The 15,428-nt window shown below is 47.2% G+C and overlaps 1 protein-coding gene across 1 annotated transcript in view; it reads left to right on the top strand.

Moving 5' to 3' along the window:
* The window catches only part of MARCHF4 (membrane associated ring-CH-type finger 4), a 107,047-nt gene that overhangs the window by 85,793 nt on the left and 5,826 nt on the right, over nucleotides 1-15,428 (top strand). The window contains exon 3 of the mRNA XM_002913678.3: nucleotides 319-511. Within this exon, the coding sequence (XP_002913724.1) occupies nucleotides 319-511 (193 nt within the window). The remainder of the gene's footprint in view (nucleotides 1-318; nucleotides 512-15,428) is intronic.

The following is a 15,428-nucleotide window of genomic DNA, read 5'->3' as shown; positions in this document are numbered from 1 at the left end:
TTCACTTCCTCCTTTTCATTTCTCTATATTATAATCAATTATAAAGGCCTTCCTTCCCAGCCATGGCTGCCCAGAACCCCCTCCCTACAACAACTTCTGACCATTTGGTGTGCTATCAGTTTCCTCCATATTTAAAATGCAACATAAAACTCAGAAACTTGTAACGATAGCCATTGTACTCCAAGTTGAAAAGACTTGTATTAAATCCTGAACCCGAGGTAAGAGGTTGGGGCAACAGAAGGAAGAGCAATGGGAATGGGATGGAAATGGGGTAAGGGCATCCAAGCAACAGCTAACCTGTCCTTGTCTTCTTTGCAGTGGCAGGCCATCTCTCTGACAGTCATTGAGAAGGTTCAGATTGCAGCCGCCATCTTGGGTTCCCTCTTCCTCATCGCCAGTATCTCTTGGCTTATCTGGTCAACCTTCAGTCCCTCAGCAAAATGGCAGCGCCAAGACCTCCTCTTCCAGATCTGCTATGGGATGTACGGATTCATGGATGTGGTGTGCATAGGTGGGTCTGGGGGCTTGTCTCTATGGGAAGTGGGGAGCCACATGCTGGTGAGCTAGATGAGTCTTTCAGGATCCCTCCCTCTGAAAGGTCAAAGCACAGGCGTGAGACCTGTAAGCTCGGGAGGAGCCAGCACCTTAGATTTGAGGGGTCAGTGGGGTGGGGGGAGGAGGCAGGCGAAAGGAGGAAGATCTAAATCTTTCCCAAGCAAATCTGCTCTTGCTCAGTTGAAGATAAGGATAAGGAAGCTTGCCTCTAAGAAGACTTGAGAAAGGTCGGTTGGTCAGTCTGTCTGCCTCAAACGGAAAGTGGAAGCCCTCTTCTCTGTTGTGTGCTCCATGGTTGCCAAGCCATGACAAGGGATGACTATACCTTCAATTCCATTCACTTCCCAGCAAAATGCCCAGAAACAGCCATCATGATACCTGCCCCCCCTTTTTTCGGCTTTCCATGAGCCTCTCCTAATGCCTCAGATTTCTCTAGTCTAGTGGTTTTCAAACTATGTAGTCCTGCTGTTCCACACACAGCTTCAGGAACCAGTTTTGGGGGCGGGCGATGGCATGCAGTGCAGACAGGCTCTGAGTCCCCACCTTTGCTTCACCTTGAGTTTCGGTGCTTTTATCTGTTTACATATGTTTCTGTTCTAGATAAGTCTTCGGTGTTTTAGAAAAAAAGTTGGAAACTCTCCACTTTAGTTCCTGCCTGTTCCCTTACACCATCCCCAAATCTATGTTCCTTCCTCTTCTATTATGTGAGGTTGATTGGCAAAGGGTTGGTCTTTTTGTTTTTCCCAACAAACGCTTGTGGTTTTCAACTCTGGAGTGGTCATTCAAGGACCCAGGTCCTGGTTTTCTCTCAGTGACACAAAGCATGGTCATATATCCTAACCTGGAAGTCTCAGGTTATTCCCTAGGCCATCATGCTGACAGCACTGCAGTTCCACAGTTGTCTTCTCTGGGCTTTAATTTGTGTATTATATCAAATATGTGACACTGCTCCATTTGGCAGGAAAACATCTATTAGCTAGAATTTGGCTGGGAGAATGTTATGTGAATTTCTTTGGGGTTCTTTAACATTAGGAGTCAGAGAGGCCTGGAGAGTTGCATGCCGATTACAGCAGCCAGAGACCAGTGATGCTGGCACTTGGATACTTGTCTAAGCTTCTTGCCGCCTCTCCCTGCTAGCTAAGCCAATGCCTGAGCTCAAGAGCCTCTCTAAAGACAGCCTTTTATGGCACCTAGACAGCTGCCCCGGTTTGGAGGACTGTGGAAGAGAGGACTGTGGATGGGGAGGAATTTGACTTTGAGCATTCTAATTTGGTTCCCCCCCCCCCACCAAAATTCCTTCCTATTCTGCTGAGGCATGGCTGGTGGCTGCCAGAAACCAGGTGTGTCTCCATATGGAGATGTATGGCTCTGGCACGGAGGGGGGCAGCAGCGGAGGGCCTGGAGGAGCCTCTCTAGCTGCCCTTTGTTCTCCTTCAGGCAGGCTTTTGACTGGTCCCTGATGTGCACTTCTCCTGGACTTGCTCTCCTGTCACATGGTGTATTAGTCAGCTTTGGCTGCAGTAACAGGCAGCCCCAGAATTGCAGTGTCTCACAGCAGCAGGCCTTTATTTCCCGTGGCTGGGTCTGCACGACGGCCGTGGCTCAGCTGGGCTCGGCCCGGCTTAGCTTCTGACTCTGTGCTGGGCTCCAGCCCGCTCCAAGTGGCTCCTCATGCTGGGGCCCGGGCAAAAAGGGCAGGGACTGCTGGGGTGTACCTTTCTAGCAAGGTACAGGAGCACAAGAGCACTGGTTGAAACTTGCAGGGCCTCTCGAAGCTTCTGCTCAATAGTGGCCCACTGTCCCTTCTGCCCACAGCCCATGGGCCAATGCAAGTCATCAATGAGCCCAACATCAGCGTGGGGGTGGGCGGGGAAGCATATTTCCCCTCCCCTGGAGGGAGCATGGGAGGGAAAGAGCAGCATAAAGACCACCTACATTCAGGGCTTCGTAGATTTGAAGACTGAGAGAAGTGAAGGTAGAAGAGATCATGAGATCAACCTGTACAACTCCTGTTATGAAGTTGAGAGAACTGGGGCCCAGAGAAGGGAAGTGATCTGCTCAAGATTGCTCAGCTGGGATTAGAAGCAAGGTCTCCTGATTGGCAATCCAGTGCTCTTTCCATTATCCTCTTGCATCAGACAGCAGGAGTCTTCAGTGTCAATTATGGGACATCTGCAGGTGCCACCTGCAACTCTGAGTGCACCTGGGCCCACTTACAGGAAGAGCTCTCAAAAAGAGGCCTGCTCCCTGTGGCTCTGAGCCACCCATCACCTCTGCTTGGGCCTTCCTGGCACCCTAGTCTCTCCTGCTCATAGTGTCTCCCTCTGAGTAGGGCTCCACAGAACCATTGTCCTCTGTCTCTTTCTTGGCTCCTCTCCATCTGCCTCCCTCCAACCCACTTCTATCTCTCAAATTCTTTCTCTTCTTTCTCTTCATATATGTATGGCACTCAGTCACCCAATTTCTGGAAGAAGCACAGTGAGCTAAATATTGAGAGTTTTCATATTGCTTTCCTTCCTTCCAAGCTTTTAGGAAAACATAGTTTCCCAGGATGCAAAGCCACACCAATGATCTGTCTATTCTGCTCTGACAAGCCAGTGGCTGCCTAGAGATAGCCATTGGACAGGAGGGGGCTGCATAGGGACCATAAGTGCTTTTAGTACCAACCCAAAGTGGTCAGATATATTTATATTTAGACTAGGTCACCTCTAAAGAGTTTAGACTGCTCTATCATTTTGTTGATTGTAACTGGAGCTAATTCAGTTGTCAGACCATTTCCCCAGGGTCAATAATTTTCTTTCCATTTTTCAGATGGGGAAACGGATACTGAAGGATTTGTCTTAGGCTGATTCAGGCAGCAGAGCAGAACTCTCAGTTGAGTGTTTTTCTAGAAGAGGTTGTCCATAGGAGAAAATTCCAAGGGGCAAAATCAAAAAGAAAGTAATGTGTGATCTAAAGAAGAGAGTGGAAGATGATGGACAGTAGTTGAAATGTACAAGCAAATTCTTGTGATGGTTGCGATGATGGTGATTTTGATATTGGTGATGATAATCAGCAGTGATGATGGTCGTTTTAAGGGTGAAGTTCAGGTATGAGTCACTTCTCTTCTGTGGTGCTCTGGCCAGTTGAGGAAAAACACCCCGTACTGCATAAGTAGTTATAAAGTATCAGTCTCTTAGGGGCTCTCTGGTAAGGACAGTCAGGTGCAGCCCAGAATGTGGACCAGCACTGTATTTATTTTTAGGCTCAGCTAGACACTTAGACTCACAGAACTACCAGACTGTACCCTTGGCACTAGGTTCACCTAGAGGAATTTAGGACAGGAACCACAGCCTCCACAAGTCAGGTCCAGCTTACTTCTGCAGGTGAGTCCTTACTGCCCTCCACATCCTAGTCCAGGGCTAGTCTCTCAGCCCCCAGATGATAGCTCGGGAAGGAGATGAGACCCCCAATAGTGGGTACAGGATCCACCTTGACAGTCATATGTTGTTACAAGTGTCACTGTGCTCAGGGAATCAAAGCTCCAGCCTCCCACCAGGCATTCGCAGTAAAGCAGCCACCAATCAGGGGTTACCTCCAACTTAGGGAAGGTTGTAACACAGCTGACACTCCACCCTCATCAGAATTCCAGGGAAACGAGCCAGAATGCCAACCCAGGGTCTAGTTTGTTTTGAGAGAAGGAGCAAGTATGCCATCACCTCTATCTTACCACCTCCTGCCTCTGTCCATGAATCTGGACTTCTGGCCACACAGACATGTTTCACTGAACCAATGCAAGACAGAGGAGCTAAAACAGGGAAAGAGACCTGGCTAGGTGAGCCAGAAGGAAGCATAATGTAGTCGTCTTACTGCAGGAAAATGAACAACATGGACAGGAGAGCCACAGGGTGGCACCTGTATTACTGTGGAGGTGGTCATCAGTTTTTAACACTCGTCAATTAGCTTTTTTCTATGGGAAAAGGGAAGTTTTCCTTCCAGAAGTCCTAAGAAAGTAGGAGAAAATGATGTGACAGAATGGGCAGAGGAAGAGATGATTCCTTACCAGAAAGTAGGTAGAAGTGATAATGGGAGAGATGAGTATTCTCAAGAAATGTTGATTGAAAAAAATGTTGAATGAAAAAATCCATATCCATAGACCCAAGCTCCTTGGATGGTTGGAGCAATTCAGTACCTGGATAGAACTTTATCACCAGAAGGAGGAAAATGAGTCTAGCCCCGTGTTAGCTCAAAAGGCTGAGTAAGACCATCTGTTAAAACGAGTCCTTGGACTTTCTCTATTTTTCAGACACCAAGAACAATTCGTCTATTCCCTAAGACTGTTAAATGGCCTCAGACAGTAAAGAATTTGAATAAACATGAAATATATAGTTCTAAGTAATCCTTAAAAATAGACTTACCTTTTATCAGAGGAGGGCTCTAGGGGAAAACTCGTGAGAATGGGAAGGACACAAAGAGACACTCCACTGGGCACCAGCACCAGCTCAGCAGATATGCTCTGCCATGAAGCCAAGAGGATGCAGAATCTGGGATATGGTCACTTTGCTTCCCACAAAGCCACATCAGCTCCATCCATGGCTATGTCCATGTGGCTGACCTCCAGGGAAAGGCCTTTGGTTCTCACCAAAGAATTTTGCCTGAAATGGGTGCCAGGAAGATCTGCATTCTCTGTTGGATGCAGCATGGGTCTGCGGTTGTGGATGATGGCTCTAGACTTGGTTATATCAGATGGTTGTACCTTTGGGGAGACAAGCTGCCCCTACAGATTAAATGTCTCTTGGGTGGAGTCCGAACTTCCTAGGCCAATCCGTGCCATTGTGAAAACCAAAACTAAGTTGCTGTGGACAGAACAAACCCCCAAACTCCTGCAAGGGCAGAGAAGAACCTAGAAAGGGCACAATGACCCTAAAAGATGAGCAGGGTAAGTATTACGATCCATATTTAACAGGTGAGGAAAGGCTTAAAGTAATTGTGCTCCAGGTCACATAGCTGAACAAATGGCAGAGCTGAGAATTAGACCAAAAACCCTGGACTCCAATTCCAGGGTGCTTTCTACTGCCTATTTTATCTCTGATTGCTCTATGAAATTACAAATGCAGAGCTTGGATGGGGAGGCAGGTTAAAGGGAAATTGGTCCACTAATACCTTGACCCACAGGGTAATGGCTGAGCAATAGAAATGTAGCAAGCCCTAGCTGCTCCTGTCTTTTATTCAGGGTCTTTGAGTTTAGCCATTGTTGTGCCTCCCGTTTGATCAGTGCTATTCTGACATCAACCGAGGGGGAGTTTTAAGAAATTGAGGTGAAAGTGCCTGGATGGCTCAGTCAGTTAAGCTCTGCCTTCGGCTCAGGTCATGATCTCAGGGTCCTGGGATCGAGACCTGCTTCGGGCTCTCTGCTCAGCAGGAAGTCTGCTTCTCCCTCTCCCTCTGTGCTCTCCCTCTCTCAAATAAATAAATGAAATCTTAAAAAAAAGGAATCGAGATGAAATTTGGGTAGTTTGTCTCCCTGTGAGACACTGTGGTGGAAGGAACTTAGGGCAGGGGAACCTACGCCTCCTGGTTAACATGAACTTAGGGAATCCATTCATTCACTGAAAAAAATATTTATTGAAAGGGCACTCCCAGTAAGAGAGTCACTTGCTCTTAAGGATCTTACATTTCACTGGGAAGGCAGACAAGTTAATCATTGATCATTTATGAGTCAGAAGGCGCTCAGGATGGTCAGAGCCATTCATTCAGTAGCATTTCCTGGCCATCTGGTTTTGTTCCTGCAACTAGGGAACTTGAATAAACTAATGAACGAGACACAGTCCTTGCCCTCAAGGAGCTCCCCAGTCTACAAATAAATCACAGCACAGTGGGAGCCAGTATAAGATACAGAGAAATGTGGAACAGAACAGAGAGCAATTAACTCCCTCTTGGAGCAGTCCAGTAAGGCTTGAGCCAGTGTATGGCTCCGTGTCAAGAGCGAGAGTGGGAGGGTGGGGGATGGGCCGTAGGGATGTGGAGGTTGGCAGGAGCCGAATCCCACAGTGTCATGAATTATGGGCTAAGCAGCTCAGACCTCACCCTGTTGGTGGTAGGGAGGCACTGATAAGATTTTATACCAGAAAGAAGTGAGGACAGATATATGTGTGCTTTCAAGAGATAATTCAGGCAACGGTGGGGAGGATGGACCAGAGCTGGAAAGACCAGAGGCAGGGAGGGGCCAGTTGGAAAATGCTTGTAATAGTCTGAGCAGAAGGGAAAGAAATGCAAAAAATTACAGTGGAAAGAAGTATATGGCACGACCTTGAGAAGCACTGAGGCTGTGCATGAGATAAGACTGTATGAACTTCTCTGAAGGAACCCCAGGGTCTGGCTTGAGTGGGGATACCACAGCTGAGCACGAGAATGGGGCTGGCAATGGGAGAGGCAAAGGGGAACCAAATCTTTGGCAAAAGCACCAAACAAAAGGCCCATCACACGCCTAAAATCCAGGCAGTGAGGTAAGAGGCATTTCCTAGGCATAGAGTTTGCAGAAGAAGCAAAGCAAATGGAGTACGTTATGGGTTGCAAAGAGAAGAAGGCATTGCCAGGAAAGAGTCTCTGGTAGAAAGAAGGAAAGGGCCTTTTATGGCCTCCCATTCGTAGAGGAGGATTTGAGGACACTGGACCAGTTCTGATGAGGATCGGTGATTAATGAGAAGGGGGGGAGGTAAGGAAAGACTTCTGTAGGGAGTTGGATAATCAAACTTGAACACGGGTTTGGGGGTCAAGAGTAAGAGGTGGGTAAACCTGTGGGTTTTGATAAGACAGCTTAGAAGGAGCATTCAAACAGTGGGTGGCTAAGGATGGAGACCTGGGGAACATTATACACTTAAAAGATGGATGAAGATAGAGAGTGAGAAAAACAGGAGGGAATGAGTCACAAAACTCAGGGTGGTGGGTTTCTGGAGTGGCAGGAGTGTGCTACTTAAGGGTCTGGACCACGTGTTGCTTGGTTTCTTACTAACCTTGGGACCTTGAGTGATTTGCATAACCATTCTCCGCTTCCCTTTCCTCATCTGTGAAATGGGATAATAACACCATCCTCAGAGCATTGTTGAGAGGATTGAATACAATGGCGTATGGAAAAGAGGAAGCATTGATAAATAGCAGTGACCAGGATGGGAGACACTTGATCTGGGTAGATTCCCCTTGGAGTAGGCACTCAATAAAGGTTTGTGGAAACTGTTCAGACCAGAAGCCAGTCACAGCCTAGAGAGCCTGACCCCATGTCCTCACATAATTGAGAGTCAGCTGTTATATGGACCAGTGCTGCTTCTTAAAGGTGTTTAGATCCCTCACCTGTGTCCCTTCAATGAGAAGATCCGATTGCACAGAATGTCCTCCTGCCACCTGCCTCCCCTTCCGTCATCTCTAATGATGCTGTGTGCCCCGCAGAAGAGCTGACAGAGCCTCCCAGCAAACAAATGGGACAGTCTCTGCTCCAGTGGGTCAAGTTATTAGGATTTAACAAGAGCAAATTAATTAAGGTCTTTGGCACCAAAAACATTTTTTTTCACTCCACGGACTCAAGAGATTGGCCACCAAAAAGTCAAATCTGCAAAAAAGAGGACCTCATCCTTAAGACATTTGTTTTTTCACTTGTGAGTGGGATGTGGTCAGGGAAAAGAAGGACAGCATTTCCGAGATGGTTCCTAATCTTTAAAACAGTGGAATATGGTAATTTACAAAATTATAGGAAATCTTTTGTCAAAGCTTCCTCTGTCTGCTGTTCATTGAAGTTCTTTCCTATAATTTAGAGATACCTGGTGCCTGCCCTCTGAGATAAAGGAATTCAAATTCTAATTTATAGTAAGTGGGCAAAGGGTGGGAGAATCAGGACTACAAAAACATGATTTTTCAAACTTAATTTTAATTCACATTAACTAAAAAACACTTAACTGGTACAAAGATTCCTTCCTTTCTTCCTTCCCTTGGGCTAGAAATGACCCCATCTGTCAAACCTTTTAATTCCCTGATTAATAAACTGAAAATATGGAGAAGGCAGCCTAGTACCCCAGAAGAGGCTAGGAAGTAGAAAATCTAGGTCTGAAGATTAGATTTGTCACTACTTCTATGACCTTGGGCGAGTTACTTCTTTTTATAGTTCAGTTAAGGCATCTATGAAATGAGACAGTTAAACCTGATAACTTGTAAGGTACTTCTAGGTCTGACATTCTAGGATTTTGAAGTCACCTCCACTGTAAGAAGATGTCATAATTGTCAGAAGTTGACCATGGTGGCAGTGGGGGATTCCCAATCACGTTGGCTAGACCAAACAACTGGTAAGCGTCAGCCACGTAAATGCCCAAGATGATGTTCAGTCTCTGTTTCATTAAATGCACATGGCTTATCCAACTTTCCAGATTCACTGTTAGCTCATATTCCCCCCACCCCGGCCTCCCCCGACCAGGGCATACTATGCAAGTTTACCTTCTCCACCGCTGAGCTGCTAGCTGCTCGGTAAGTGCAGATGACTGATGGAGAAGCAGACACGCCAAAGTGAGCAGTGTCCCCTCAAAGGAGACCCCATGGGAGGCAATTCATTTACTCCCGTGTGCCAACAGGGCTTAAAATAGTTTAGGGACACCTCTTGGGAACTGTCTTCAGTGCCTACAGCATAGTCTTGGGAATGGCTTCAGGAGTGGCATGTCTGTCTGTTGACAGTTTTTTCTATGGCTAGAAAAAACCCCCAGTGGGGTAAAGAAGGTGGCTGCTTGAGCCAAGTAATATATTTTGGGGGCAACGTGAAACATGACATTGAACCCAAAGCTGCTTGTCTCTCATGGCCCCTACCCTAGCACTGCAGGTATTTATATATATACAATTTCAGTGGTTTAATTCAGTGGAAGCTCCTGATCAGCGGAAGGTTCTCCTCCACACAGAGACTCAGGGACCCAGGCTCCTTCCATTTTGTGACCACAGTCCCCCAAGCTTTTGAATATTTTATTTCCAGCTAATAGAAAATAAAAGCAAGCATGGAGAAAGCACACACACACACACATGCACACTTTTGCCCTCAATACCCGTTCTTAAACTTTGGCCGGACCTATGCTCACATGCAGGCCTGGTCACCCAGCTCCCAGTGAGTGCAAAGTGCTGTAATGCCATTCCTTCTCAGTGGCAACTCTATACTAAGGAAGAGAAGAGTGGGGTTTTGGTGGACAGTTAGTCATGTTTGTCGCACACTGTGTCACTGAGAAATTTCCAGAAATGATCTGCACTAGGAGAGCCTAAGAAAGAATACCCCAGTTCCCAAGGGTAGCCTTTTTTTTTTTTACGATTTTATTTATTTATTTGACAGAGAGAGAGAAAACACACACAGAGGGAGGGAGAGGGGGAGAAGCAGACTCCCCGCTAAGCAGGGAGCCTGATGTGGGGCTTGATCCTAGGACCCTGGATCATGACCTGAGCCAAAGGCAGACACTTAACAGACTGAGCCACCCAGGTGCCCCCCCAGAGTAGTCTTTTAAAATCCTCGGATTTTAAACTCTTTTTAGATATAGAATTTTGGCACACTTGCTTAAATCAATTACTTTTGTAACTCTAACATAACTCCTTTAAGATGAAGTCATGTGAAACTTATTTCATAATAATGATAATAAAATAACCAAAATTTACTATTTGTTATGTACCAAACACTGTAAAAAGTATTCTACATGCCTTGTCTTATTTACTTCCTACAACATTATGATGTAGTTACTGTTAAAATACCCATTTTCCTGATAAAAAAATTAAGACTAAGAGGTAAATCACCCAAGGTCATACACGTAGAACCTAGTTACATCTGATTTGAAAGCCCACATCCTTAGCCGCTCTGTTACAACACTGTAACCATACATTAAAATGCATAGCACAAAAGACATCTTATTGTGAATTGAAATAGAAATTGTATACTCATACACAGAGACTATAAAAAAAAATATCTCCATAGCTGCTCTCTCTGGGGTTGCCCATGACCTGGAGCATGGAGGAGGAAGGAGCCTAGACACATGGCACTGTTCTGTTTCAGATGAATCTGAGTTTATGTCCCGCTACATGTATAAGCTGTGTGTCTTTGGGCAAGACACTAAGCATCTCTGAGCTCATTTTCCTCTTCTGTCAAGTGGAGATAATACCACCTCCCTCATAGAATTTCTGTGAGATGTAGACTATATTTGCAAAGCCCTTTAAGAGTGACAGACATAGTAAGCATTCCATAAGTACTGACTACCATCACCATCATCACCATGACCTTCATCACCATCACCTAGAGTGGCTGAGAAATGCAATTTTGTCAGTCTCTTTCCAGACAGAGATAGCTCTGAGCTTTTAGAGAAGCCCCACAGAAAAAATCCACAGTATCTTAGGACATAGCTTCATGTCCACACTTCCAGGAATGGACCCCTCACTTATAACAATGCAGGGATATTTGGGGTTCCAGGAATATTTCTTTTCCCTACCCAGTCCTACTGAGTTAAGCTCATTCATTTCAAGGAGTCTCAGCTCCCTTAATGATTTTTTTAGCCAAGGTCTTCTCACGGGTCTCTGCAATGCCTTGAGTGGGGAGAGGGGCTGGGATGGTTCTGGCTCTGATGTGTTTAGAGACATCCTGTACAGCTTGACCAAGGTCAACCAGTCCAGCAAGGACCCTGCTGGGGAGGGAATTCTAATAGAAGTCACCTCCAAGGGGACAGCCTCTCCCCGGACACTGACGAGGCATCAACAGGATAGAAACACAAGGGGAAGGTAGCTTCACTTCACCCACATCGAAAGAGTTCAGTGTCATCTGTCCTTTGGGTCTTTATTGCTGAAAGAATAACCCAAACTAAGACCCAAAGCATCTGGGTCAAGGTGAGCCTGCCCAAAGGAGACCCATGGATCCACATCTCGCCACCTCCTCGGAGGGGCTCCCAGGAGCACGGCCTGGCTACACTCACGAGGAGCATGAAGCTGTGACCATGGAGAACTGCCAGTGCCATCTCACGACAGTGCCTCCTAACCCCCACCCCCCAACACTAGCTAGTGAGATTGATTTCTTTCCCACACTTGCCTGATAAGTTCTTCGGTGCAGGTTCTGACAAGGCTGGGCCCTTGGGGGTAGCGTCGGGAAGCTGAGCTTGGCAGTGGTGGGGCTTCAGGGTGAAGTGTTGCCCCACAGGTGTCTGACAGCGGGTGACTCTGCAGGTGGGGAGAATCCCTCCCCTGGCACTGCTGAAGGCTCCTGGTGGTGGCAGAGGAGCCGGGAGTGGAGGCTTGTCACCACATCTACAGAATCATCTGGCCCCTAGAGCTCCTTTCGGCTCCAGCATCTTATTCATCTAGAAATAATGACTCAGACTGAGGATTGGGAAGGACAGTTAGGAGTCGGCAGAACAGGTGTTTGTGCTTGGGAGCGGGGTTGGCTATGGAGGAGGAGGAAAAGATACAACTGGGCTTTTTCTGTCCTGTAATTTCCACCCCCGCGCCCACAATAATCAATATCATGTGGATTTGCATGTTAAATGCGTGCTGGGTGCAGCCCCAAGCAGGAGCACGCAGGACTCATTACCTCCTTTAATCTCCTAACAACCCTGTAAGCAAGGAGGTATCGGTCCCAGTTTACTGAAGAAGGACCTGGGGCTCCGGAAAAGGAAGTGACTTACCTAAATCCACAGGGCCGGTAAGTGGCAGATGCTCTGAATGTCCGGTGTGTGCTCATTGGTGAGGTGCCTCTGAACTGTGGGACCCAAAGTCCTCTGGGTCTAGAAGGGAAGTATCCATTTCTCTAGTTACCTCACGTTTCCATGTCTGTCCCATCCAGAACTAGAATATTTTTAAAAATTACCTATAGCTCTTGGGGTGCCTGGGTGGCTCAGTGGCTGAGCGTCTGACTCTTGGTTTCAGCTTAGGTCATGATCTCAGGATGGTGAGATAGAGCCCCGCGTTGGGCTCCATGTTCAGTGGGGAGTCTGCTTGGGATTCTCTCTCTCTCTCTAAAATAAATACATAAGGCTTTTTTAAAAAGTTACATATAGCTCTTTATTTGACCAAAATTTAGAGCCTTCCGTGGGGCAGTAGGCCAGGATAAGGACCATGTTCTAGGCAGTGCTACTAAGTGTGGTCCGCACACCGGCAGCACCGCCTTAGGAATGCAAATCCTCAGGCCTCATCCAAGACCTACTGATTCATACTGTCTGGAGGTAGAGCCCAGGAATCAGTGTTTTAACAAGCTCCTTGGCTGATTCTGACGCATGCTGCAGTTTGAGAAGCGCTGTTGTAGAGTTGTCTGTAACTTTCTTTGCCACTTAAATCAGGAAGCCAGCAGGAGATGAGAGGTGGGAAGGGGGATTTGGGCATTGCTGAGGGGATTAGAGTCTTCTCTGCAGACTTCTCAGTTAGCCTTGGCCTGTTAACTCCATACGTGATAAGAACCAGTTTTTTTTGTTCCATCACAGGTGCTCGGAGAAGCACATAGTAAGCACTCAGGAAATATTACCTAAATAGAATTAAATGGTATTTCACTGCTTTGGACACAGCAAGAGCCAATGGCCAAAACTCAGAAGGGCAGGAATGGGATGCTGATCCCAACCAAGGATTGAAGGCTCCCCGACAGCACTGAGTCGGGGTGAGTTAGAGGCAGGAGGAGCCAAGCAGACAGGACCACCCACTCACAGTGGCCACCTCCCCTCCCTCCTCATGGGCTAACTAAAGGGCCACTTTAGCTGGAGGCCGGTGGGAAGAGCTATGATGACAAGCAAAGTGTTCTGAGAGTGATGGAGCCTCCAGCGATGTGAGCAAGAGTTGCCCCCAAAGGTGGAGAGATGTCAGGGAGATGATGGTGGTAATTCTTCTGGAACTGGATTTTCCACAATACAGCCCAGGGTTGGGCACCTTGTAGGTGGTTATGGGGTCGCTGTTAAACGAAACAGAAAACCCTGGAGAAGGACCTGATCAAAACGGACTGAATCTCCCGTATTGCCATGCGTTCTAATGGTCCACCTTCTTCTATTGCTTCTCCGCCTCCCTTCACCAATAGCTTTCTTTCCTCCACTTCTAATTTCGGCCTCTCTCTCCATCTGCTGCCATTTCCAACCCATCTTCCTTCTCTCCCATCTCTTCAACCTCCCTATTTTCACCTGTCCCTATCGGATGAGCCCCGCCCACCTTCCTCCGTTTTTGTTTTGTTTGTGTTGTTTTTATTCTGCCATCCATGGAATCAATAAGTAATTTGTAGAGCAGGAAGCAGAGGGAAAGCTAAGGGGAGTGGATGCGAAAGAGGTAGTTCGTGCTTTTCCCATTTTTGCCAAACAAGCATTATCTACAAAAACAGGTGCACCTTCCCCCCTTCAGCCATCTATCCATTAAAGTGGTTTAATTACTTCCTGAACACTAGACAGTTAGATAATTAGAAGGCGGTGTTCAGACCAAAAATTTAAGCCACCCTCTTCAATCAGGGTAAAATTGTCTGATCAAGAAGCTAATTAAGAATCAAGTGTAGTGGCTGTTATTGGAAAGAGTTAGTTTGGGGCTTCAAAAGATCCTGCTTCTCTCTCTCCCCGAGGCCCCTTTTCCTCCATCATCACCAAGGCTTTGTTAAGTTCCCGCTACTATGTTGGCTGCCCAACCCTCAACCATTCCTGGCCTCTGTCCTCGAGGTGCTTACAGTCCAGGGAAAAGAGCATTGCAGTGTTCAAAGACTTGTGGAAATAATAAACACAGGACACGTATTCACAAGGTTGAAGGAAGTGACTGGGGCTGGGTGATGAGACAGGGGGCGGAGAGGAGGTCTCTTTGCCCAGGGTCAGACAGGCCATATCAAGGGGTCCATTGGTGGTTTTCGGGAGATTTATGAACCCCTAAATTCATCTGTGTGGTTTTTGTGCCAGGAAGGTGGTCCTTAGCCTTCATCAGATCCTCAAAGAGTCACATGACCCAAAAAAGTAGGAACAACCGGGCCACAGGGAGACTGTCTCTCTAAGAAACACTTGAAAACTTGTTGCCAGAGTCTAAGCTCAGGAACTGTTGTCACACTAGAGGAAAGAGTGGCAGTGGGTGGCTATCTTGTCTCCTAGAATCACAGTGTGTTCAAGGTTGGAGAAGCTTTGAGATGTTTCCATCCCATCTCTTTGCTTGACATTGGGGAGGCTGGAGTGACTCATCACTGTTTGCTCCTGTGAGTCAGCTCTTCCCCCGAGAGGCCAGGCCAGCAGCCTCCCCTACACTGACAGTTGCTGCAGAGTGAATGCCCAGTCTTCCCCATCACAGGGCCCAGCCTCCCAGACCACCGTCATGATATGGACAAATCACCACTTCCCTCTTGCGCTTCTCTTCACTGGCTCCATCTTCCCAGCCCTTCCTCTGGACCTCATGGTCCATCACTAGCAGCTTCTGTGAGTGCTTCTTTCATTGTAACTGCTGTCTTCTGAGGACTCTGTTTCTTGCGGTCTCAAGTGGTAGCTGCTTTTTCTCCCATACACTGTATTCTGTGGGGCCTGGAGGTGAGGTCCACATCCTCCTTGCTCCCCATTACCACTTCCAAAGCACCTCTCTTCCTTTATCCTTCAGAAGCCCAGCCCCTTTGAAGTGCATGTCATCATATTTGACCTCCCCTTTCCCCTTCTTGATGCTGTTGGCTGCTGGCTGCCTACTCACTCCTCACATTCCTGGGGGTACCTGGCTCATACACTCCCTCCCACCATTCCTGTCTTCAGTGTCTCTGTGATCAGCGGCTCTCAGCAGAGGCGGTATTATCCCCTAGGGGGCATTTTGGAAATCTCTGAGGTGGTTTCTTTTCTTTTCTTTTTTTTTTTAATTTAATTAGTTGCGTATAACCACCCAGTGCACCATGCAATACGTGCCCTCCCCACCACCCATCACCAGCCTATCCC

The sequence above is a fragment of the Ailuropoda melanoleuca genome, chromosome 2 (genome assembly GCF_002007445.2).
Source record: "Ailuropoda melanoleuca isolate Jingjing chromosome 2, ASM200744v2, whole genome shotgun sequence".
NCBI classification, from domain to species: domain Eukaryota; kingdom Metazoa; phylum Chordata; class Mammalia; order Carnivora; family Ursidae; genus Ailuropoda; species Ailuropoda melanoleuca.
Note: the sequence above shows the minus strand (reverse complement) of the source record. Positions and strands in the feature narration are given on the sequence as shown.